At 42.9% G+C, this 22007-nt stretch overlaps 4 protein-coding genes across 4 annotated transcripts; 2 read left to right on the top strand and 2 right to left on the bottom strand.

The window, feature by feature from the left end:
- Positions 1 to 6859: 6859 nt before the first annotated feature.
- Positions 6860 to 10883, bottom strand: LOC102704515 (dihydroorotate dehydrogenase (quinone), mitochondrial). Its single transcript, XM_006653813.3, has 11 exons — positions 10559 to 10883; positions 9866 to 9948; positions 9348 to 9671; positions 8978 to 9233; positions 8569 to 8649; positions 8385 to 8492; positions 8269 to 8298; positions 7984 to 8121; positions 7824 to 7861; positions 7635 to 7734; positions 6860 to 7478 (listed from the first exon to the last, which is right to left on the bottom strand). Exons 1-11 carry the CDS (start codon positions 10739 to 10741, stop codon positions 7404 to 7406), a joined length of 1416 nt encoding a protein of 471 aa, XP_006653876.2. The 5' UTR covers positions 10742 to 10883; the 3' UTR covers positions 6860 to 7403.
- A 1981-nt stretch (positions 10884 to 12864) lies between these two features.
- LOC102704241 (putative pentatricopeptide repeat-containing protein At1g56570) lies at positions 12865 to 14814 on the top strand. The gene has a single exon (XM_040523262.1). The coding sequence runs from the start codon at positions 12865 to 12867 to the stop codon at positions 14407 to 14409; it is 1545 nt and encodes a 514-aa protein (XP_040379196.1). The 3' UTR covers positions 14410 to 14814.
- A 348-nt stretch (positions 14815 to 15162) lies between these two features.
- Positions 15163 to 16749, bottom strand: LOC102703964 (thioredoxin X, chloroplastic). Its single transcript, XM_015836309.2, has 2 exons — positions 16318 to 16749; positions 15163 to 15653 (listed from the first exon to the last, which is right to left on the bottom strand). The coding sequence occupies exons 1-2, from the start codon at positions 16639 to 16641 to the stop codon at positions 15447 to 15449; spliced, it is 531 nt and encodes a 176-aa protein (XP_015691795.2). The 5' UTR covers positions 16642 to 16749; the 3' UTR covers positions 15163 to 15446.
- A 218-nt stretch (positions 16750 to 16967) lies between these two features.
- On the top strand, positions 16968 to 21756 carry LOC102718078 (plastid division protein CDP1, chloroplastic). Its single transcript, XM_006652961.3, has 12 exons — positions 16968 to 17458; positions 17855 to 17968; positions 18090 to 18227; positions 18680 to 18784; positions 18861 to 18983; positions 19063 to 19431; positions 19512 to 19607; positions 19677 to 19802; positions 19924 to 19989; positions 20074 to 20814; positions 20905 to 21098; positions 21188 to 21756. The coding sequence occupies exons 1-12, from the start codon at positions 17180 to 17182 to the stop codon at positions 21270 to 21272; spliced, it is 2436 nt and encodes an 811-aa protein (XP_006653024.3). The 5' UTR covers positions 16968 to 17179; the 3' UTR covers positions 21273 to 21756.
- Positions 21757 to 22007: the final 251 nt, after the last annotated feature.

Here is a 22007-nt window from a genome sequence, read left to right as displayed (position 1 = left end):
TATGGCATTTCACAATAATGTTTTAAATCAGTGATAAATTTATAATTATCCTTATAATATTTCAACAGCAAATTTTTAACTTTACACTAGTTAGTTTAGTAGTTTAGTCATTCATACTCTTAAATAGGTATCACAAAATTGGATAATTCAAAAAATAGAAAAAAAACTCATGGTAAAAGAATGAGGCACCAAGAACTCAAATCAGAAGCAAAATATGTGTGTAATTTGGATGATTTTGAGCAAAATGTCACCGGTTTAAAACGGAGAATTGTTGTCGGCAACAGGGCGGCCGGTCTGGACTGAATGCAGATTAGAACTGTTTTTTTTTTTTTTTTTGAGTTTAGCAGATTAGAACGGATTGACGACGACCTGCATTCACTTCCGGGAAACGATGGAGACCAGTTCGTCAGCGTGATCCCAACATGTCGCCGAGTCGAAACCGATCGTAGTCAAGCATGGCGGTTTCATCCCTGAGACCCGCGCGCCATCGATCTCCAGAATTAATTACGTCGGTCACTGTCCTAATCGTATGAGATTACCACAATCTCCGTATGCAGCAACTAATGTACGTAGAATTTAATGTAGGTCAATTGCCACAAAGCGAATGTTTCTCTCTCCGTTCACAGATATATAAACGCCTTTTGATCTTGGCGATAAATCTAGCAAAATTTATTATGATAATTTATTTGACGATAAATCAAGCAAAATTTATTTATATCATGAATCTTTATGATTTTTTTTATCGTTACTAATAGTTAAACGGATTTGATTCGGCATTACTTTAAAATTACTTGAGTTAAATGCTACTTAGAGGTATGATATTAGATATATATAAAAAAAATTAAACTAAAAATCCGTATCTCTTCTAAAGTACAAGAAAATATCTCAAAATATTTATACTTCTCGATGGAAGGACCCAGTTTGCTCGAGAAGATCCACGTAATTCTGAGTGATCTTTTTTATTTTTTATTTTTTAAAAACCTAGTTAAATACTCGTGTTTTGCTATAGAGAAATATGAATAATTATGTATTTTAGTATTGTTTGGAATTTGTATTTTAGAGAATAAAAACAGAACCAATATACAAGACTATTTGAAATAATTTATATGCAGAAAGCAGTTGGTAAACAATATACACACCGCTACCACCATTAGTTTTTTTTAATAATAGTATGGATATAGATGATGTGTTTTCCTTCTTATTATTTTGCTTTTAAAAGTTATAATTTATTCAGGAGTAGACGGACTTGCATAAGGGAATAAGTTTTGTTCGCCGTCTGCAATCATATGAATGGACCAAATTGCGTAAGATTAGCCTTTTATTGATACCCTGTCTTGCTTAGTTAATCAATCATCAGTGCCCTACTTATTTTCTTTTGAATTAAATAGTAAACACTAATTAAAAATAATTGTGAATCGATGAATTATACTGCTGGGAGTGTGACCTAGTACTTATAAAACTAGCTGATGATACCGAAAAGGAAGCAGGTTATACATATCGAGCAGTGCATGCTTGTACTTGCTCCATTCTCATTTTTTTATATAATTAATTAATTAATTAAAGATTGGAGAACTGAATATATTTTTGCATTGGTTTCACTTATTAAAGCTTAGTGATGGTTTTGTTTAGCTTAAACGATTATTAGTTCAAACGCAAACCCTAACCACCATAGTTTGGTTCCCTTCCGTACATTCCAGATCAACAAGGTGTTGCTTTCTTTTATGTATACTATTCCTCTTTAGTTAGCCCTTTATTCCTTGCTTCTCCTAAAATAAATACACCATGCATCAACGATTAAAGATTGATGGTCCATGCATGCATACTTGCTGTCAGATCATTCGATTATTATTCAGTTGGAACCACCTACGATAAGTAATTAATTAATTAAGATTGGCTCGAAATGTCCAATGAAGGCAATTAGATAAATATTGCTGTTAGGAGAGCAACTTATGTTTCATCAGCAGTTAATTGTAGTGCAAGCAGGAGGCAATTTCATAACCATGTTTTGGAATCCATTTTTCTTTTGATTAGGACAACACTTTCTGGGGTCTCATAAGAAAATATTAATACAAGTAGATGAGACTACTGTTCATGTCCACTCCACAGCTTCAGTTCTTGTATCTTTATATTTCTTTTTTTTCTGCTTCGGGTGGAGAGTAAATTACCTTAATAGGGATTCAAGTTTAAGCAAAGCAGGAATGACAGACAAGGTGATGATGTAATAACTTTTCGAGCAAGTTTACTGCTAAGCTCACTTAATTAAGCTGAGTGAGAAAAGTAAGCATGCCATACTAGCACGTACATAGTTGACGATTAAGAGCAATTTAAATACTCTGCAGGTACCTAAACTTCCTTACAAATCATCTGTAGTATAGTACTCCTATATGCATCCATTCAACTACTGGAACAATAATGAACGTACCCAATCCGTGTTAATATACTATTGTTATACACTAATGGATCTGTGATATATATTTATGATTCAGTCTTGAACACACAGGTACCATCAATTTCCCGGTTCAAATTCAAAAGGATTTTGGAGGGTTCTTGCTTGGATTGGATGCATGGTGATGGATGGATGGATGGATAATTTGATGGGTCAAGCATAGAGGAAGCAGCATGCAATGCAGGCATCTCCATCACTCAAGGCCGGCAAGCATCCAACAACTATAATAATAATCCAATTGTAAAGTGGACGCATCGCAATGGTGGGGGCTCTTATCTTTCCATGGCCGGTGCAATCCATGCTAGTGCATGCCCTGCCCCTTCTCTTTCCTTTCCATCTTCTTCGATCGATTTCCTCCCTTTTAGACCATTATCTCGACTCACCATCATTCGTTTAATCCATCCATCCATCCACGCCCACATTTCCCACTGTGATTAATTTGTGAATCATCATCATCATCTCGATCGATTTCCATGTCATGTGATGAGTATTAATGAAATGAAACTGCACAGTGGCACTGTGAGTGCCATGTGCAGGTTTAACATTTGCGTTTCCAGTTTAATTTGGGAGCTAGCTGTCGACTGAGACGACGTAATTTAATTCAGAGAAGCACTGTTCTGACACAGAAAATCTTCAGTGACAGTGATCGGCACAAGTCTGGCGATAAGCACACGGCTGAGTGCTGAATGCTGACAGACGATTCAGCGATTGATCATTCCAAAAGAACTGGGGAGAATGCATTGAGAGTTATCGTGAACTTTACTTGTATACTACTCCCTCCATATTTTTATATATGACACCGTTGACTTTTGCATTACGTTGACCATTCATCTTATTCGAAATTTATATCCAAATATGTAAAATTATAATGCATACTTAAAGTTTCTATAATAATAAATTATATTATAACAAAATAATTAATGATTATATAGTTTTTTTAATAAGATGAATGGTCAAACGTGGGCCTAAAAGTTAATGGCATTATATAAAAAAATATGGAGGGAGTATTATTTACGCCTTTAATAACAGTTCAGTCAAAGACTCAAAGTCTTGCAATTGTTAGTGTCAGTCGGGCCCTTCAGGATTTGCAGCTTCATAAAAAAATTCAGACGTTTGACAAATTTGTACCATCTCTCAGCCTGTTCTTCTTCCATGACCGAATCAGATTCTGCATATATTATGGTATAATTAGCAGGAGAGATGTGGTCGGCTTGAATTAGACGTGAAGAAATTTCAAGGTTAGTGTCCATGGCGACTGGCCTCTATGGATGGCTGATGGAAACGGCACAATGAGGTGTGCCCCGCTTTGCTTTGCAATCATCGTGTGTGATCGATCGATGCGATTCCTTGCCACCAAACCGCACATTTGCATTTTCATGTGGAGTGGGGTTTGCCTTTGCCCAAGCTAATCATTCTTTCTACTGATCCCCAACTTTACTATGCTATTGGAGAATTGAGTGATGCTTGATTAGTAGAGTTTGCGTGAAGCAAATCATAGGGTGACCGAATTTACAAGAAACTAATGATCTAGTAACTCACTTTTATTGCAAGCTAGCCCTAGCAAAATCTCAGCACGGGAGGCCCATGCATGTTCTAATCCACCACGCAAATGTCGTTTGCCACAAGTTGGCGCCAGTGCTCTGATAGCTGCAGAAGGAGGGTGTACTGCTGTACCGTGCCAGGGAGGCACTGATGCCTGCAAAAACAGTATACAAGGCCTTCACTGTCCGGTGAAAAAACCAAATGATATATTTATAAATAAAAAATAATTTATAAATAAAATTTTTATATACATATTTTTTAATAATATAAAAATAAAGACTAAAAAATAAACTACGATTAAAAATTCTTAAAATAACTTTATATTTAAGATTTATAATTTAAAATTTGACTTCTAAACACGAGCGAAAACAAAACGCGAACCTCTATCCAAATCAGCGTAGCATCCATTGCATGACAAACAGTTTTAACACTGGAGGGAGAACATGCGCGGCCAGTACTTTCAAATTGGAAGCACTGTCATTGCATCCATCAGTCCATGCATGCAGCAACTGCTAGCTAGTGAATGTGTCGTCACTCGTCACACCAGCAGTAGCAGCTACAGATCGAGGTCGAGGGCTACATAAATTCCAACATGACAGTAGCTGCAGGCTGGTGCGTCGAACGGTGCTGCAGATGGACCCGGCCGGCCGGCCGGCGATGGATTGTGCAACGCAACTGCAACGGCGACGTCGATTGATGCCGATGCCGTTCGGTTTTTTGGGGCAAGCTATAGGTTGCAGTGGCGGATTCCGCGAGCGCGCGCACCAAAAACGGCTGCGTGCCGACTTGACTAGTCCCGCGGCGACGGCGACCGGTGGCCCGCCGGGGAGGCGGCTATCGTTATCGTTATCACTGTGGCGGTGGCGGTAGCATGGCAGGGGAGGCTGGCTGGCTCGGCCCGTGACACGGGCGTCGCCCGACGTGTCGACTTCGATCGAAAATGCTTAACGATCAAGCACTCGCATTGCACAGCTGCACCCCGCTCCTGCTTATCCTCTTGAGCCATAAATTTAATTTTTAATTAAACTTATAGTTGATTTGAAGATTTTTTTTACTGAAGTTATTTTCTAGTTTTGTTTTTAAGACAGCTACATAAAAATTTTATTTATAAATTATTGTTCGTTTGCAAAAATATTATTTAGTTTTTTCTGTCAAACAATCGTCCCTTATGTTTGGTGCTAGCCGGTCTCTTTGAGAGTGTTTCGATAAGTAATCGTATTGCGCATAGCGGTGGTCGTTTGGTGCTAGTCCATCTCTTTTGAGAGTCTTGATGAGTATATGAATACTCATATAGCGGTGCTCCGTGTGGTGCTGGTGCATGCTAGGCGTCTCTTTGGAAGTGTGTACATGAGTTATATATAAGCATGTTCTGTTTTATTTACATTTATGTTCTGATTATAGCGTTATAATCTTTAATTTCTTCCTGTTATATATTGATGTAAAACTTCGCACAGTTTAGCAGGTGTGGTTTCGAAAAAGGAAAACGATCAAGAACTCGTGACTGCTCGATTCACAGACCAGTGCCTGCCTGTGGAGGCGGCTCACTCACGGTCACGGGCTCGCGTGCACGTCCGTTCGCGTGGCCGGGGATCGAGGAGTCGTGCGCGCGCCGTCGCTGTCGACGGCGGCGACCAGGTGCGTACGACCATTATCCGTCGCAGCTGTCATGCACAAATCCGGTGTCGCCTAACCAGTGTCGCAACGGAGCACATCAAATCAAGCCCAGGTGCATCCATGTTTGCTTTCACCTTGGCACCATTTGGAGCAGCAAAAAACGTTTTATTTACTGTTTATTAATCTGTCATGCACCTTGCTTAACTGCAGGTTGATTAGTTGTTGTTGGAAATTAACAGAGGTTTCTTCGTTCGTCTCCACAAGTCCGGCCACAACGTCTTGACTGGGAGCCGGCAATCTTCTCCTTTCGCTATGACAATTGACAAAACTAGAGAAAGATGGAAGGAAAAAAAGAGTCTTACGTGAGACTCCCATCAGATCGGCTTTGGACGATGCTGTCTCGAAGAATCCCGTGCTGCCTGCCTGCTGCTTTCCAAATCAACTTCTTTCTTTAATTATGTTGCTTCCTTTGTTAAGTACCAGCGTCACTGGTACGAGTAGTACTACAACGGACGCCTTTTGCAAGTCACCAGCGGCGATTAGCATTGCAACAAGTGGCGATTAATAAGAGAAAAGGCAGAATGGTCCAGGCTTACTCAGGCAATGGAAAGTTCTTCCACAGAAACGAGAGGACACACAAGAGATGGCATACATTAATTATTCCCAGGTAAATTACTAGGCAATTAGGTTATAGTGTAGTATTAAACTGGATAGATCATGGCACTGAGTTACATTGCGTTAGCAGATTGAACGATTGCTATTACAAAATTGTGCATGGACTCGAATAATATCCTTTGTTGACGCTGCTGCGCACCAACTTCAAATTAACAAGCATCATCAGTCACACAGAGACAAATGAATGGAGTCTAAGAAAAAGTTTAAGCCCATTGCTGTGGGGCTCGAGGACGCATTTAGTAAAGTATAACATGATTACATGGCAAACGCTCAATGATAACAATATTAATCAAACGACACAGGACTAGACTTCACAATAGCTAATGTTCAAACAGCGTCCATATGAACCAAGACAGAAGCAGCATAGAATACATATGAACCGAGACATCTCACCAACTCTGTACATGGTTGGTGTTCAGGATTCGGTTCATGCATGCACATCCAGTAGGGGTGGTCAGCACAACCTGCGAAATTCACTACTTTTTTGTTAGGTTTGACGCAGGCACATTTCAAAACAAGAACTGGTGTCAGTCAATCATGACCAGATTTTTCCTCCAATACCCATAGTCATAAACATTTGCAGAACTAGAAGACACAGCACTCCTGACTACTTGAGTAGTTCAAATGAAATGTCAATTGTAGTTCAAACTTTTGGAACAGTGTGTGGGTTTTTTCAGACACGATACATGTTGCATAAAGAACACCAAATGTTATAGCCAGAACTACAACTGACAGTCATTTTAGACTGATGAAAGCAAGAAATTAATCTCTGTAGATAATTCCTCGTGCGAAAAGGAAGGGCAAAATGATCGTTCAGAGTTAACCCGTCCATGGCATTAATCTACCTTCCAGTGTTCCAGTCCTCCACGAGCCCAAAAATATACATATATAACCAAAAATTTATTGTACAACTTGCTTAGAAGCAAACAAAAAACTAAATATGATGTATGCGCCCGTGATGTTACCACGCGTTACTAAAGGTTAATGACTGATCCACCCGCAAAAGAAGCTTCAGATAGGTGTAACTCTCTGGATAACATCCTAATGAAATGGGTGAACATGGCTATGGAGAAGTCATCCACTCTGCTGCTTAAGGCAAGCATACAGCCTTTGAAATCTCTAAAGTTCATCTGAAATCTGCCCCAACAGCTTCCTGAACAGATTTGAAACCATCTCTTTCCAAACATTCAGCTAGCTCAGCCTGAAAATGTCAAATAATATATGAGTATCACAACAAGAAGTTATCCATCTAGCATATAGGAGGGAAAATAACAAACTAGCAGTGTAGTCCATTATGGTAAAGATAGTGGCAATGAGATGCAAGCTTCGTATAGAACAAATATGTTTCACTTGTGACCTTTATTCTGGGGATAAGAGCTGGGCCACCATAGGCAAAGGCAGTGTAAAGCTGAACCAGTGTAGCTCCAGAACGGATCTTCTTGTATGCGTCCTCACCACTGTAATCACATAAATAAACTTGGTTGAATATTGAGTAGTGGTATTATAACTTAAAAGATTGAAAAGGCTGATGCAGAAACTACATTACCTACTTACACCACCACAGCCTATGAGGGGAATCTTTCCCTGCGAGAGAAAGGAGTCATGGATGCTGGAGTAAAATACAAATACAGAAAATTCATGCTAATTCAAAGGGGTATGATACTATATATCCAACAAAGCAACAGGCGCAAAAAATATATATATACCCGGGTAAGGGTATACATCTCCCTGAGAACATTCGTGGATAGGTCAAATAAAGGCTTGCCACTTAATCCACCGGCTTCCTGAGCTATTGGATGTGTGTCTGCAGGAGGCGGTCTTGAGATAGTAGTGTTTGATATAATCTGTATGGTTATCAACATGATAAAAGAATAAACAAATATTAGCAGAAAACCATAAGGAGAAGTGAAAAATGAAATGGTCATGGAAGTTGAATAGGAGTGTGCTAGTTAATGTCAGTAAAGTCAGTAAGGAAGAATTTCTTAACTTACCAGGCCATCCAACTTAAGAGCAAGAGCAACCTAGAGAACATCATGAGAAACCATATGAGCATTTTCAACTCAACAGTGGAAGAGCATGGGAAACAAGGCTAAGTTCACTATGTTACCGCAGCAATATCCTCAAGATCTTGCTTAGACAAGTCTGGTGCAATCTTGACAAGCAATGGAGGAGGACCATCTTCAGCCCATTGCATCTCATCTCTTGCAGCTTGCACCTGCACATGCAGTGTAGGTCAAACAAAGATTGCATGAAAATGAACAATGAATGCACTTCAGTGATTGACCACAGACCTTCTTCACAAGATCTTTCAGCTGTTTTCTACCTTGTAATTTGCGAAGACCAGGAGTATTGGGGGACGAGACATTAATGACCTGCAGTTCAACATACATCATTATTGAGGTAGCATATAACATAACGGCCAACCTTGGCAGATACAAACAGTTGTCCAAAAGGAACCCTTGTAAGTGTAGTTGGGTGCCATTGCTTCCCATCCTCTATGTGCTGTACCAAGTATTCAACAAATGGGCAGGGCTCAAGAGACGAATTTTTTTTTTGTTGGTGAACAGTTCCTCAAATCCCCCTTCCCCCTCCTATATCAGTCTCACTCGCATGCAAAACCAGTATGAACTGATCAACGCGAATAAAGGGTATGACTAGTTTCAAGATGTGTGGTTTTCTTGACGAGAAGAGGATGAATACCAAGTAATCAGCATATTGTGACAGTGTATGAACTCCTTGCACGTAGTCAGCAGTAGCATCTTCGCTGGTCTTGTTCTTCCCAAGATTGACTCCCAAGATTCCAGGCCCTGCTTTCCCTCCTTGCTTCACGTCATTGGTTGTGGGAGATGCCGAGCTTGAAGTCTCTTCCATCTTACGCTTACCATGTTGAGCCCCAAGACGCTTAGCGACTACCACGATTCCTTCACTATTAAATCCGCAACGATTGATTACGGCACTGCAGGGAAAGCAAAAAAATAACAGCAAAAAAAAATGTTCAGGAACATTTTAACTTTGTGAAATTATATTACAAGGACAGGTTGAACAACAAGGAGGCAAATAAAATGCTTACCCATGCTCTCGTAATCTGAAGATACGAGGTTTAGGATTTCCCTCCTGAGGAAGAGGCGTCACAGAGCCAACTTCCACAAAGCCAAATCCCATGCCTAACAGGCCTTCAACTGCCTCGGCATTTTTATCGAAGCCAGCAGCCAGACCAATTGGGTTTGTAAACTTTCTGCCCCAAATTTCTAGCCCAAGAACTGATGGATCAGGTCTTTTTTCTCTCGGAACAAATCCATGAGCAGCAGCAGTAACAGCCAAGCGATGGGCAAACTCTGCATCAAGCAGTGCGAAAAGTGGATTCACGAGTTGCGTGGACTTGAATAACCAGCCACTGCAGGATTAGAAAGGGGGATAGCTATTAGCGAAGAGACACCTAGCCAATAATATACAAAAAAAAATGCAGAAATAAGTACTTATAGAATGTACTATTGCACTCCTACATTCCCCAAATAGCACAAATTGCAAGCACATAAGGGGAAAACTCATGCAAATAGTAAAGAAGTTATGTTGACAAATATCATGTACCAAAACTTGGCTTCATCGGCGGTACTCACGTAAGCACCTCCTGCAATAGCCAACCCTATCATGGCTCCAGTTAAAAGCCTTCCCTGCCAAAGAAAACACAATAAGAAGCAGAAACGACTAAACTGATGAGATAAAACAAACCACTACAATAAAATACAGATGATCTTTTATATGATTGCGATAAAATATAGGTATATTTTGACATGAACAAACCACAGATAATCATAGAATGGTTGACCCACTGAAGCTCAACCTCCCTTATGAGATCTTTCGCAAGTAATTACTATTTCATCAAGATTCATCAAGTGCCAATAGTGCATTCTTCATGTATACAAACAATAGCAATTAGAGCCTATATGAATTCACAATATCAACATGTCCAGACGGATACAAACGTGCGATACAAAAGGTAACGAAGCAACTGATCTTTCCGGAAAGATGCAGTGTGTTGAGACGGCATGGAAGTGTGGGACGGATCAACAGCATCGAGTCTAGCATTAGCAGTATCACCATAAGCAAATGGAACTATGTCTATACACAGCACGCTGTGTTCTTACTCAGAATACACCGATCCACCACACGCCGCGTTCCCCAACGACCAAAGGCAGCGCACGGAGATCAGAACGAGCAGCGCACGTGAGGTGTATGCGCAAATGCCCGAGCAGAAACCGTAGACATGAGCAGCTCCCTTACCTTGCGGGGAGGCGGAGGCACCTTCTTCGTACCGGCCGCCGCTTCGGATGCGGAGGCTGTGCTGGCTGACCGCGCGGTGGCGGCGGCGGGGGCGCCCGCGCCACCGCCGCGCCACGCGGGGCCGCGCAGGAGGGCGTCGCGGAGGGAGCGGCGCCAGGCGCGCGCCGCAGCGGAAGACGACATGGGGGGAGGGAAGGGAGGCCCGGTAGCAGGGCGGCAGTGGAGGGCGGTGGCGGCGGAGCGCGCGCTGGAGGGCGGTGGCGGCGAAGGCGGCGGGAGAGGCTGGGTCGGCGTGGGGAGCAAGCAGAAGCAGAGCTGCAGGCGGAGGGCTTAAGCGAGGAGAGATTCGGGCCGGCGTGGAAGCTGTGTTGCATGGCCCAATATTGCTGTTTCGTTTCTCTTGTTGGCCCACCTTGGCGCAGTTATTAGAACATCGTGAGAGATTGATTTTTAGATTACTAAAATATTTTTTTCTCAACTCCGACTATACTCTTATTTTTATTGGGTGAAGTGATTATAAACATTCTTTTTTGGGTCAATATTATAAGTAAGGTAAAACCGAAGGCATATATTGGGCATCGTGAGAGATTGATTTTTAGATTATTTTTAAAAAAATAAATGTTAGAGGCAGATATTGGGCAGTGTTAAAGATGCTCTTAGTATACGCTTTTACAGTATTATCGCCAAAACTTCAAAGAAAAATCTGGGGTACGAGATACAATAACCGTGTTAATTGGCCTGGTAGGCAATGCATACAAACTGGTTAGCTTGGGGACGAAAAAAAAAAGTTTGGATCCTCTAGCAAAAATGTTTGCGTATTGTAGCGTTCTTATCTTTTCTCTTATATTTATGCTTATAAGCTAAAATTTAAAATTTTAAAATAATATTTAGAGTTGACTTTGAGGTTTTTCACCGTAGTTTATTTTTAATATTTTTATTTAGACCATTCAAAACATGGATATAAAAATCTTACGTATATTTTTAATGTACGAACGTGCGGGATGGAGAAAAGACGACTCTGTCTCCATAATTGTAGAGATACATAAAGAACGAACGTTTTATCATATTCAAGGCAAAGTATGTATTAAGTCACAACGATTGGTTGGGATAAGATGAGAGCGACTGATGTTCTATTCTTCGACCATGTTTTTTCATATGATTTTTTTTAAAATTTTGAATTATTTGATTTTGTCATAGTTATTTGATGATCTAAACGGCTAAATTAGCTACTACGTATAGCTGAAAATTTGTATTACAAAACAATAAACCTTTAAAATATATTTTTTATACGAAACAGATTGTTTAAGGGCTTGAAAAACAAACCCCCATAATAAATCGATAACGAGAAAAAGAGAAAAATAAGGGTGTGTTTGGTTGGCTGGATATATTTAGATGAGAGATGACCGTCTAAGTTTTAACCCGTTTGGTTCGTGGGCGAAACTGGACAGGGCGGCCCAAAAAGAGAATATTTTACGAAGATGCTGGATGGATGTATCCACTAAATTGGTTGGATGAGCTCGTCCACCCTCCTTAACTGTGATCATTAGTGATTATTAGTGATAATTAGTTTGTTTTGTTATTAATCAATAATTTACAAGTTTAAATTAGTGTTAATTAATGATGAGATATATATTGTTGTTAATTTATACTAATTACGATAACATCTATGATAACTAATTTATATTATTATTTATTAGTAATTCAATATATTTATCTCATCACCCTCATTGCTAAAAATACAGACGGTCATGCTCCATCGACCACCAACCAAACGAACGCACCCTGATATGGCCGAATAGCCACATGCTTGGTTGTCTGGTTTGATGATCGACCTGGGGTGGTGTTTAGTTTGTAAAAAAATTTACAAAAATATCACGTCAAGCTTTCGAATAAATATTTGAAGTATTAAACGTAGTCTAATTACAAAACAAATTTTAGATTTCGGCTGGAAAGCGTGAGACGAATTTTTTGAGCCTAATTAATCCATCATTAGCACAGGTTGGTTACTGTAGCACTTATGGTTAATCACTTTCTAATTAGGCTCAAAAGATTTGTCTTAAAATTTCTTCCGTAAATTATCTATATTTAATGCTTTGTACAAAGATTTAATATGGTGTTTTTGGAAAAAAAAATTTGGTAACTAACGTACCAGCGACAATCTGACGATGCATGGTACCAAACACACGCAATGCAGGCCGCCATGCACCACCACCCCTTCCTTCGGAGGCACGCCTATACTGGCTGCCTCGCCGGCAACTTGGGCGCCGCCTCCCACTAGCTATGCACGCCCACGGCCGCTCAGAGACATGTTCGAACCGTGCGCGGCGCGTCCCCTCCTTCGTGTCCCCGCAACGCTGCGCCATTTCCACACCGCCGCCTGCCACCACCACCGGCAGCGGCAAGAGCCCCTCCCCGGCTACAACTTCTACGCCGCGCTCCTCCAGCGCAGCGCCGCCACCTCCGACCCCCGCCTGGCTGTCGCCCTCCACGCGGCGTTCCTCAAACAGGGCCTCCTCTCCTCCCACATCTTCCTGTGCAACCACCTCCTCATCGCCTGCTTCCACTCCCGCCTCGACCGCCACGGCCTCCGCCTGCTCGACGAAATGCCACGCCGGAACGCCGTCTCGTGGACCGCCGCCATCACGGGGCTCATCCGGGGTGGCCGTCCCCGCGAGGCGCTCGCGCTGTTCATGCGGATGCGCCGCGCTGGGGTTCCGCCTAACGAGTTCACGCTCGTGAGTGCGCTCCAGGCGAGCTCCTTCGTCGTTGGCACCGGCGTTGGCCGCGCGCGGCAGATGTACGCCCTTGCCATCCGGACTGGGTTCGACTCCAATGTCTTCCTCACCAACGCGTTTCTCGCGGCGATGGTCCGCCACGGGCATCTCGCCGACGCGGTGCAGCTGTTCGTCAGTGCCAATGCCCGGGACATCGTTTCGTGGAACACGCTGCTCGCAGGGTTCGCGCGCTATTCGTGCGTGCACCTGTGCAATCTCTGGCGATGGATGGCCATCGAAGGTGTCAGCGCAGACGGCTTCTCCTTCAGCACGGTGCTGTCAGGGCTGGCTAGAAGCGCGAATATTGTGACCGGCTTGCAAGTTCATGCGCAGCTTGTCAAGAGCGTCTTCATCAACGATGTCAGCGTGAGCGACTCTTTGCTGGAGATGTACATGAAGAACAAAGAGCTGGAATCCGGCACCAGAGCCTTCGCCGAGATCTGCCATAGAGATGTGGTGTCATGGACAGAGCTGGCTGCAGGTCTCCTACATTGTGGAGAGCCTGCTAAGTCCCTTAGAGTTGTCAGTGACATGATGCTGGATGGAATCAGGCCTAACAACTACACCATTGCAACTGTAGCCAATGCTTGCGCAAACCTCGCAAGTCTGAACGAAGCAAGGAAGCTCCATGGGTATGTGATCAAGCTAGGAGAAGACTTCAATGTGAGTGTCAACAATGCTCTCATCGACATGTATGCAAAGTGCAGATCAGTAGCCTGTGCATACAAGGTGTTTCAGTTGGTGCAGCAACGGCAGGTTATAACCTGGTCGGCGATGATCATGGCGTTTGCGCAGAATGGGCTAGCAAAGGAGGCTGTGCAGGTGTTCGACGATATGCTGTTGGAAGGCATTGCACCGAATCATACCGCGTTTGTCTGGGTCCTCCGTGCTTGCAGCCAAGGTGGGTTTGTGGATGAAGGTTGGATATACTTCAACGCCATGGCAGACAAGTTTGGCGTCGAGCCAGGCGAGGATCACTATGCCTGCATGGTCGATCTCCTTAGAAAGGCAGGTCGTACGGGAGAGGCTGAAGAGATTATTTCCCGGATGCCATTTTGCCCTAAAGTACTTGTCTGAAATTCTAGATGTCTGTCTGTCAGGCAATGCTCAGTGCTCTCCAACTTCACAGTAACAGGACTGCAGGCAGTGAGGCAGACGAATTGCAAAGCATGCACTTGAACTATAGTTGTTGCTGTTAATGCTTGCTTGGCGGCATAACGATGCAGGAAAGGTGAAAAGACTCGAGGGGACAAAGAAGCCATGAAATGAAGTAGCCTGTCTCTATTTTATTCCAGTCCATGCCTGTGAACTTGCCTGGCACACTTGGTTATTTCCATGTCAGAATTCAGAAAGCTCGAGAGTAGCAAGTTTTGTATAGATTGCAGCTATAAATGCACCTGGTAGGTATTACTTACAGTCTACAGTGATAATTTGAGGTCTTAACTACAGTCTAAATAGATAATTTGATTAATTATTCAAGTGGATGGAAATTTGGTTCAATGGACTTCTGCAGAAATCTGAATCTCATAGGTCAAAAATTGCAATTGACCAAACAATACAATGTGTAATTATTAATCCTTCATACACTACATCGGCCATTTATAAAATTCATCTTACACACACAAATCGGTTATCAGTAGCAAAAGTATTATCATTTGAACTTGCTTTTAGCAAGTACCTACCTCTTGTTTTCTAAAGGTACACATGTTGAGACTCAAAACTTAATTTTCGGCCAATGGTTATTCCAAAACGCCTTCTTTTACCTCTCTAACAGAAAACCTTAATTTAGCAACACAGAAATGATTCCATCTCAATCGTATCTGAAAAATGTTTCATATAAGCATGGTCTTGTAGGTATTAACAATGATTCGTACAAGATATTGATCGGCAGAAGTTTAATTTCAGCAATTGTGCCAGGTCAAACTGCACCTCATATAGCCCTTCATACAACTATTTTAACCCATCAATAATGAAAATCATATGTAACCATGATCCTGAGGTAATTACAGATTATAACAGGGAGTTCATGGAGTGGAAAATCTCCTAACATGCGGGCCGTGTTCTGTGTTGGCACCCTCCAGACATCATATTCAGTGATGCAGCAGGTGATGATACTAAGCAACTGTTGAGGTTGACAAGAAGGGTTCAACATATTCCTTGAACTTGGCTTTTGTAATCGCGCCTTCTCTTCTGCTCCCTGGTACCTCTTTCCCGTCCTTGAAGAGAATCAGCGATGGGAGACCATAAACCTTATACTCTTCAATCAGTTGTGGATTGGCATCATGGTCAATCTTGACAATCTTTAATCTCTCTTCATATTCCTATTTTTAACCAAATTAAAAAGAGATTAGAGATAGCATATTCCAAAATTAATAACTTTAAAACCCATTTCTGTTGAACCATACAGAACAAACTCCCATATAACCATCCATGTCACGATTGATCAGGGTTACACTGGTTGTTTTGGACTGTTATTTCGCTTGTTTATTAGAGATTAATTCTATGTATATGAATGTGTCTGCATAAGTGCACATTAGTCAATTAATTCTGGAAACTTTAATTTGCCAATTAAGTCATGCATTAATTTGCCACTATAGCAAGTCTGCCATTGTAGAGATTGCTGAAATCTTCCCATTTAACCTCTATTTTTTTTTGAACTCTGAAGGAGGTTTACAGGTGTACATCAGAACAAAGATGTACTTGTTCTTTTAGATAGTTCAAGGATGTACTACTTGTTATCGACTGGCCCCCTTTTCTAACTCCGAAGATGAACAGCTCAAACCACATGCAGCGGTTGGTACCATTGACATCGTCCCTGCTGTCTAGTCTAGTCAATGGTAATCGGCTAAATGGTAGTTTGTTATCACTGTACTAGGAATCATTAGCATAAAAAAACAATTTTTAGAGCCATGATGGTCTAGCAATTCGCAATTCTCAGCTATTTAGACAAGACGCAACATGAGGGTGACGATAAAAGTAGCAGACCTCGGCGGCCCAGTCGACGACGGGGGCGATGAGGCGGCACGGCCCGCACCAGTCGGCGACGAAGTCGACGAGCACGGGCAGGTCCGACTGCAACACCTCCGCCTCAAACTCGCTCTGCCCGATGAAACTCACCGCGGCGCCACACTGCACGCGCGCGCGGGCGAGGCGGCCCGGGGCAGCGGGCGCCACCACGCGGAAGCGACCCGCCGCGGCTGGAGGCTGAGCATGCGGGAGGCGTAGAGCGGCCGGGAGGCGCGCGCCGCGGGAAGAGGAGAACGGCGGCGGCGCGAGGCTGGACGCGGTGGTGCTCGGTGCGGACGCCATGAGAGGAGAGGAGAGGAGGAGGGAAGAGAGAGAGAGAGAGAGAGAGAGAGAGAGAAGGCGGATGAGGAATCTTCTGGAAGGTGCCACTCCGGCCACCAGTTCCCCTTCACCCCCCTGCGAGATTTGTTCGCGACGAACCTGATTTTTTTTCCTCCCTCCGTTCGTGAGGCGTGGAATGCGGCCCACCAACCTCACCTCAGCCCAACCCACCAACCGGTACTTGGGCCCGGCCCAAAAGGCGGGCCACGCGTCGGCGTCCGGGATGGTCCACCTGTCAACGTCCAATCTCCAGCCAAAGCGCATGGACCAAGTCCATCGCCATCAACCTCTCGTCTCTCTCCGGCCCCCGGCTTCGCCTTCACGACGCCGCCACTCCTCCGCCTCCTCTCGCTGACGCTTTGCCCCTTTATTCCCGGGGGCCTACGCGTGGCCCGCCTCCCCAAAACCCCCGCGCCCTAAAGCATCCATTCCGCACATGGTGGCGCGCGCGTCGGCGAGGGTGGGTTAGGGTTGGGGGGAGAGGCCTCTCCGGCCAGCCATGGCGATGCCGACGGTGGCCGCCGCGGGGGCTGCTGCTGCGGCGGCGGCGATTTGCCCCGGGGTGGCATGCGGGTCCTCGGCGCGGCGTGCCGGGGTGGGAAATGGCAATGCGTCGTCCACGTACGGTGGGGGTGGATGCCTCTCTGGTGGCCGGCGAGGGGCGGCCGCGTGGGTCGTGCGCGCGAGGGTGGCGGAGGCGGCGCCGGTGGCTGCGGAGGGGAGCAGGCAGGAGGCTCCCCCCGCACCGATGGTGGAGATCCCTGTCACTTGCTATCAGGTTTTTTGGCCAGTCGTGTTGTTTATGGACCGGAATTATGGAAATGTGGCACTATGTCGTCGCTGGATCTAGTTTAGCTTGGTCGATCTCTGTTCAACTGATGCAGTTGCAGATTAGATAGCATTTTCGTCATCATAATTCAATTTAGAGTATTTTTCCCATCTTTGAGGAGGTATACCTCTGTTTTTTACGTAAAATTTGCTACTTTTGGTATCTTACATACTAGAAGATATTAAATTTTACATGGAAAATAGTTATACCTCATGGTACCTCCTCAAGGATTGGAAAAATACTCTTCAATTTAATGTTTGAACCACGACGGCTTTTGTAATTTGCACCGGTAGTTCACACATCTCCCTAATTTTTTGGAGTGACATGTTTCAAATGATCATGCAGATTCTTGGTGTTACAGAGAAGGCTGAGAAAGATGAGATTGTCAAAGCGGCCATGGTGCTGAAAAATGCAGAGATTGAAGATGGGTACATGGCAGATGTGTCCACTTGCAGACAGGTAGCTCATTGAACCAAGGAATCCTCGAACTATATTTGGATATATCAAATAACTATGCTTTGTTTGATGTAGGGAATGCAGAATCCATGTGGTTAATCTTTGCTTATTGATTATTTGTCAGGCTCTGCTGGTAGATGTGAGAGACAAACTTCTCTTTGAACAGGAGTATGCAGGAAGCATAAAAGAAAAGCTTCCACCCAGATCCTCTCTTCATATACCTTGGAGTTGGTTGCCTGCTGCACTATGTGTCTTGCAGGAGGTAATATGTAACACATACACCCATATTGTTGTAACAAATAAAGGAAAACCACCAGGTTTATAGTCATAGTCATCACCATGACCATGCCCGGTATGTTTCTGTATAGGTCTTCCTCATTCTTCTTTCTTATAATATAATCCTCAATTCATGGAATGATTTGAAAGGGAACAAGAAGGTTTAGGATCAATTTGTTTAACTGACGAAAGAAAACCCGTATGCCAACTTCAGGGTATATTATACTTAGGATATTGGGAGAACTGAGAAGCACATAGATTTTAAACTTTGCCCTTGGTAGTGTAAAATGCAGAGAATGCAGGTAAGTCACCATTATGATGTCTGTGAGTTCTGAGTGAACTATGAAAGCAAGACACATGTCAGCTTGAATTTATTAAAATTGAATGTACCCTTGTCATAATGAAATGGTGTATTAGATGCTAAAATATTCATTGCAGGTTGGAGAAGAGAAGCTAGTTCTGGAAATTGGTCAGGCTGCTCTACGACGCCCAGATTGTAGGCCGTATGTTCATGATGTGCTTCTAGCAATGGCACTAGCTGAAGTAAGAAGCACACAAAATTTAAATAATTGACTGCAATTTGGTATATCTTGAAATGATTGGATGCATTTTATTGTAGTGTTCTATTGCAAAAGCTAGCTTTGAGAAAAGTAAAGTGTCTCTTGGCTTTGAAGCTCTAGCACGTGCTCAATACCTCCTGAGGAGAAAACCATCTTTGGAGAAGATGGCCCTTCTTGAACAGGTAAATTCTTAATATTTTCACTCGACATATTCTTCTACATATATAATTATGCCCTAACTTATTTTGTTCAATGAACTAGATTGAAGAGTCACTTGAAGAGCTTGCACCTGCTTGCACTCTTGAGCTTCTAAGCTTACCTCAAACACCTGAAAATGCTGAACGCAGGCAGGGTGCTATTGCAGCTCTATGTGAACTACTTAGACAGGGTCTTGATGTTGAATCCTCTTGTAGAGTTCATGATTGGCCTTGTTTTTTGGGTCAAGCAATGAATAAATTGTTAGCCACTGAAATTGTGGATCTACTTTCTTGGGATACTTTGGCTACAACTCGTAAAAACAAAAAATCATTGGAATCCCAGAGCCAGCGGGCAGTAGTTGACTTCAATTGCTTCTATGTAACGATGCTTGCTCACTTTGCATTAGGGTTTTCAACCCGGCAGGCTGACCTGGTACCTCCTCCTCAATAGCCTGTAGTTATGCCATCTTTTTGTTATTTATGCACTATTTAACACACAGTTCCTTTATGCAGATTAGTAAAGCCAAAACCATTTGCGAATGTTTAGTTGCATCTGAAAATACAGACCTGAAATTTGAGGAATCATTCTGTTCGCATCTGCTTGGAGAGGTGATAAACTAATTTGAAGTGTAATAGTTTTATTAGTTTACATTATCATGACTAAATGTTAGTTCTCAGGAATCAGGCACTGTGGTTTTTGAAAAGCTTCAGCAGCTTCAAAGTAATGGGAATTCCAACTCAAGAAATTATGGGTTGCCTAAAAAGAAAAACAGCAGTGACAAAGTTACTGTCAATCAATCACTGGTATGTTATGTTTCACGATAGTATGTTTTAGAGCAAATAAATTGCACTATTGTAGATTACTGAACATTATATTTCTCCATTGTGTTAAAACTTTCTCATGGCAAATAGCGTATCTTTACAGGAATTGTGGCTGAAGGATGTGGTACTTTCTCGTTTTGCTGATACAAGAGATTGTTCACCATCTCTGGTATGTATCATACTATTTTCAGTAATGAAACCTGTGAATAATTTTTCTACAGACTAAGTTCGTATCATTATTCTCTTACGGTAGGCCAACTTCTTTGCGGCTCCTAAACGCATCATTAGCACTTCCAAGCAGAAACTAGGAGCCACAAGAATGATCCGTTTGAGCTCTCAGCCATCTTCTAGTGTCTCACCATGCAACAGAGCTTTAGGGGAGCAGACTCCAAGATTAAGTTCTACCAGCCATTTTGGGGAAGCTGTAAAGCAACTTGCACCAACCAACCTGGGGGTCCATTCTTCAACAGATAGGCCAGCAAATGGTTCAACCACAACATCTGTTCCCCTGAAGCGCAATCTTGTACCGCATCCTGCAAGAACCTTGGAATCGTGGGGACTTACTGGAGATATTGTCGGAAAACTTGCGTATAGTGCCATCATTGGGTTTGCCCTATTTGGTACATTAAAACTGATCAGATTTCAGTTTGGTCACATGAAACCTGCCTGCGCAAGTAAAGGTTCTGCTGCCACACGGTCCCTGAATGAAGCATCCACACCAGAAGGTTCTTTTATCAGTAGCAGCATCAGGAAACATTTTGAAAAACTGCCCAAGATGCTTTGGTTAAACAACAGGCTTTATTCAAGAAGCGAAGAAACCGATTTGTCTTCTGTAGCTAATGCTGTGACTGCTACAGTATGCAAGCAAAGTATGGCTCTTCAAGAAGCAGAAACACTTGTGAAGCAGTGGCAAGACATCAAATCTGAAGCTCTTGGCCCTGATTATCAAATCGATATACTCCCTGAGATTCTTGACGGTTCAATGCTTTCAAAAGTAAGTTCCTTTTGTCCATGGCATACTTACATATGAATTTTATGTTTAAATGTTTTAAATGTCCATAATGGAGTCCTGCTTGTTGAGCAGTGGCACAATTTGGCATTATCAGCAAAGGATCAGTCCTGCTATTGGAGATTTGTTTTGTTAAATCTCTCTGTTGTTCGAGCGGAGATCCTATTGGATGAGACTGGCTCTGGTGAAGTGGCAGAAATTGATGCTGTGCTTGAGGAAGCGGCCGAGCTTGTTGATGAATCTCAGCCCAAGAAACCTAGCTATTACAGGTAACTCAGAAGATAATTTCTATTTATCACTTTTCCCATTGTGCTTTAAAGTAACACGGCACTGTTATTTTATACTGCTACGATTGCAGTACATATGAAGTTCAGTACATATTGAGGAAACAGTGTGATGGATCTTGGAAAATCTATGAGGCTTCTGTGAGGGACTCGACATGATTATTGCCAAAGAGACAACCTATTCACCGCCTGATGGCTCACAGGGCACCGTTAATTTTATAAGGTTCAACACAGCTGGCTTGATACACCATTGAATCAATTTGAGGTATTATTTTGCAATAGCTTGTGATGCCTGCTCATGGTGACCACCGGAGACTTGACATTAAGGTCTGACGAAGTAGCTGCTGATAGCCTGATATGCCACATTTGTACAGACGCTAACCAAGATATCACATGCCTTTATTTGTTTCCTGCCATGGTTTGAATTTGCGGGATTTTTTTAGTTGTGCGAGAGTGGTCATCTGTGTCTAAATTGTGGCGCCATTGTTCAAAGAACAATGTAAGTTAATCTGCTCCTGTGGCTATGTTAAACTGCAAAATTCAAGCTCAGCTTTTCATCCTCGTTATATTCCTACATCAAACTTTTATTAAGGAAATTAATAGTTAAACTTGGTAAATTGAGACATTGAACAGACAAAGCAATCAGCCCCAAATCCAAAAGTTATACGGTGGCTGCTGGTTTCGGAACTCTGACTGTTGCAAATTCAGTTTCTTTTCTGAAATCTAAGGAAGCTGCGACGTGGAGGAGCATTACTAGTTGCGAGGTACTTCAGGACCTTGCTTCCAGTCCCAGCTGCCGCCGCGGCCTTCCTATTAGTCCCCGTCGCGCGACCATGGCTTCTGAGTCCCTCGCGCCCTCGCCTCCTCCCCCTCTCCTCTCCTTGGCCAAGTAGC

This window comes from Oryza brachyantha, chromosome 4 (assembly GCF_000231095.2).
Source record: "Oryza brachyantha chromosome 4, ObraRS2, whole genome shotgun sequence".
NCBI lineage: Eukaryota > Viridiplantae > Streptophyta > Magnoliopsida > Poales > Poaceae > Oryza > Oryza brachyantha.
Note: the sequence above shows the minus strand (reverse complement) of the source record. Positions and strands in the feature narration are given on the sequence as shown.

What these genes read in the sequence shown, in the direction of transcription:
- LOC102704515 (XM_006653813.3), bottom strand. Translation starts at nt 10,741, where the DNA reads ATGTCGTCTTCCGCTGCGGCGCGCGCCTGGCGCCGCTCCCTCCGCGAC. An exon ending in ATCTTGAGGATATTGCTGCG is followed by an intron (nt 8,299 to 8,384) that starts GTAACATAGTGA and finishes GATGTTCTCTAG; the next exon opens with GTTGCTCTTGCTCTTAAGTT. An exon ending in AGATGTATACCCTTACCCGG is followed by an intron (nt 7,862 to 7,983) that starts GTATATATATAT and finishes TTTCTCTCGCAG; the next exon opens with GGAAAGATTCCCCTCATAGG.
- LOC102704241 (XM_040523262.1), top strand. Translation starts at nt 12,865, where the DNA reads ATGTTCGAACCGTGCGCGGCGCGTCCCCTCCTTCGTGTCCCCGCAACG.
- LOC102703964 (XM_015836309.2), bottom strand. Translation starts at nt 16,641, where the DNA reads ATGGCGTCCGCACCGAGCACCACCGCGTCCAGCCTCGCGCCGCCGCCG. An exon ending in TCGTCGACTGGGCCGCCGAG is followed by an intron (nt 15,654 to 16,317) that starts GTCTGCTACTTT and finishes GGTTAAAAATAG; the next exon opens with GAATATGAAGAGAGATTAAA.
- LOC102718078 (XM_006652961.3), top strand. Translation starts at nt 17,180, where the DNA reads ATGGCGATGCCGACGGTGGCCGCCGCGGGGGCTGCTGCTGCGGCGGCG. An exon ending in ATGTGTCCACTTGCAGACAG is followed by an intron (nt 17,969 to 18,089) that starts GTAGCTCATTGA and finishes ATTATTTGTCAG; the next exon opens with GCTCTGCTGGTAGATGTGAG. An exon ending in ACGGTTCAATGCTTTCAAAA is followed by an intron (nt 20,815 to 20,904) that starts GTAAGTTCCTTT and finishes CTTGTTGAGCAG; the next exon opens with TGGCACAATTTGGCATTATC.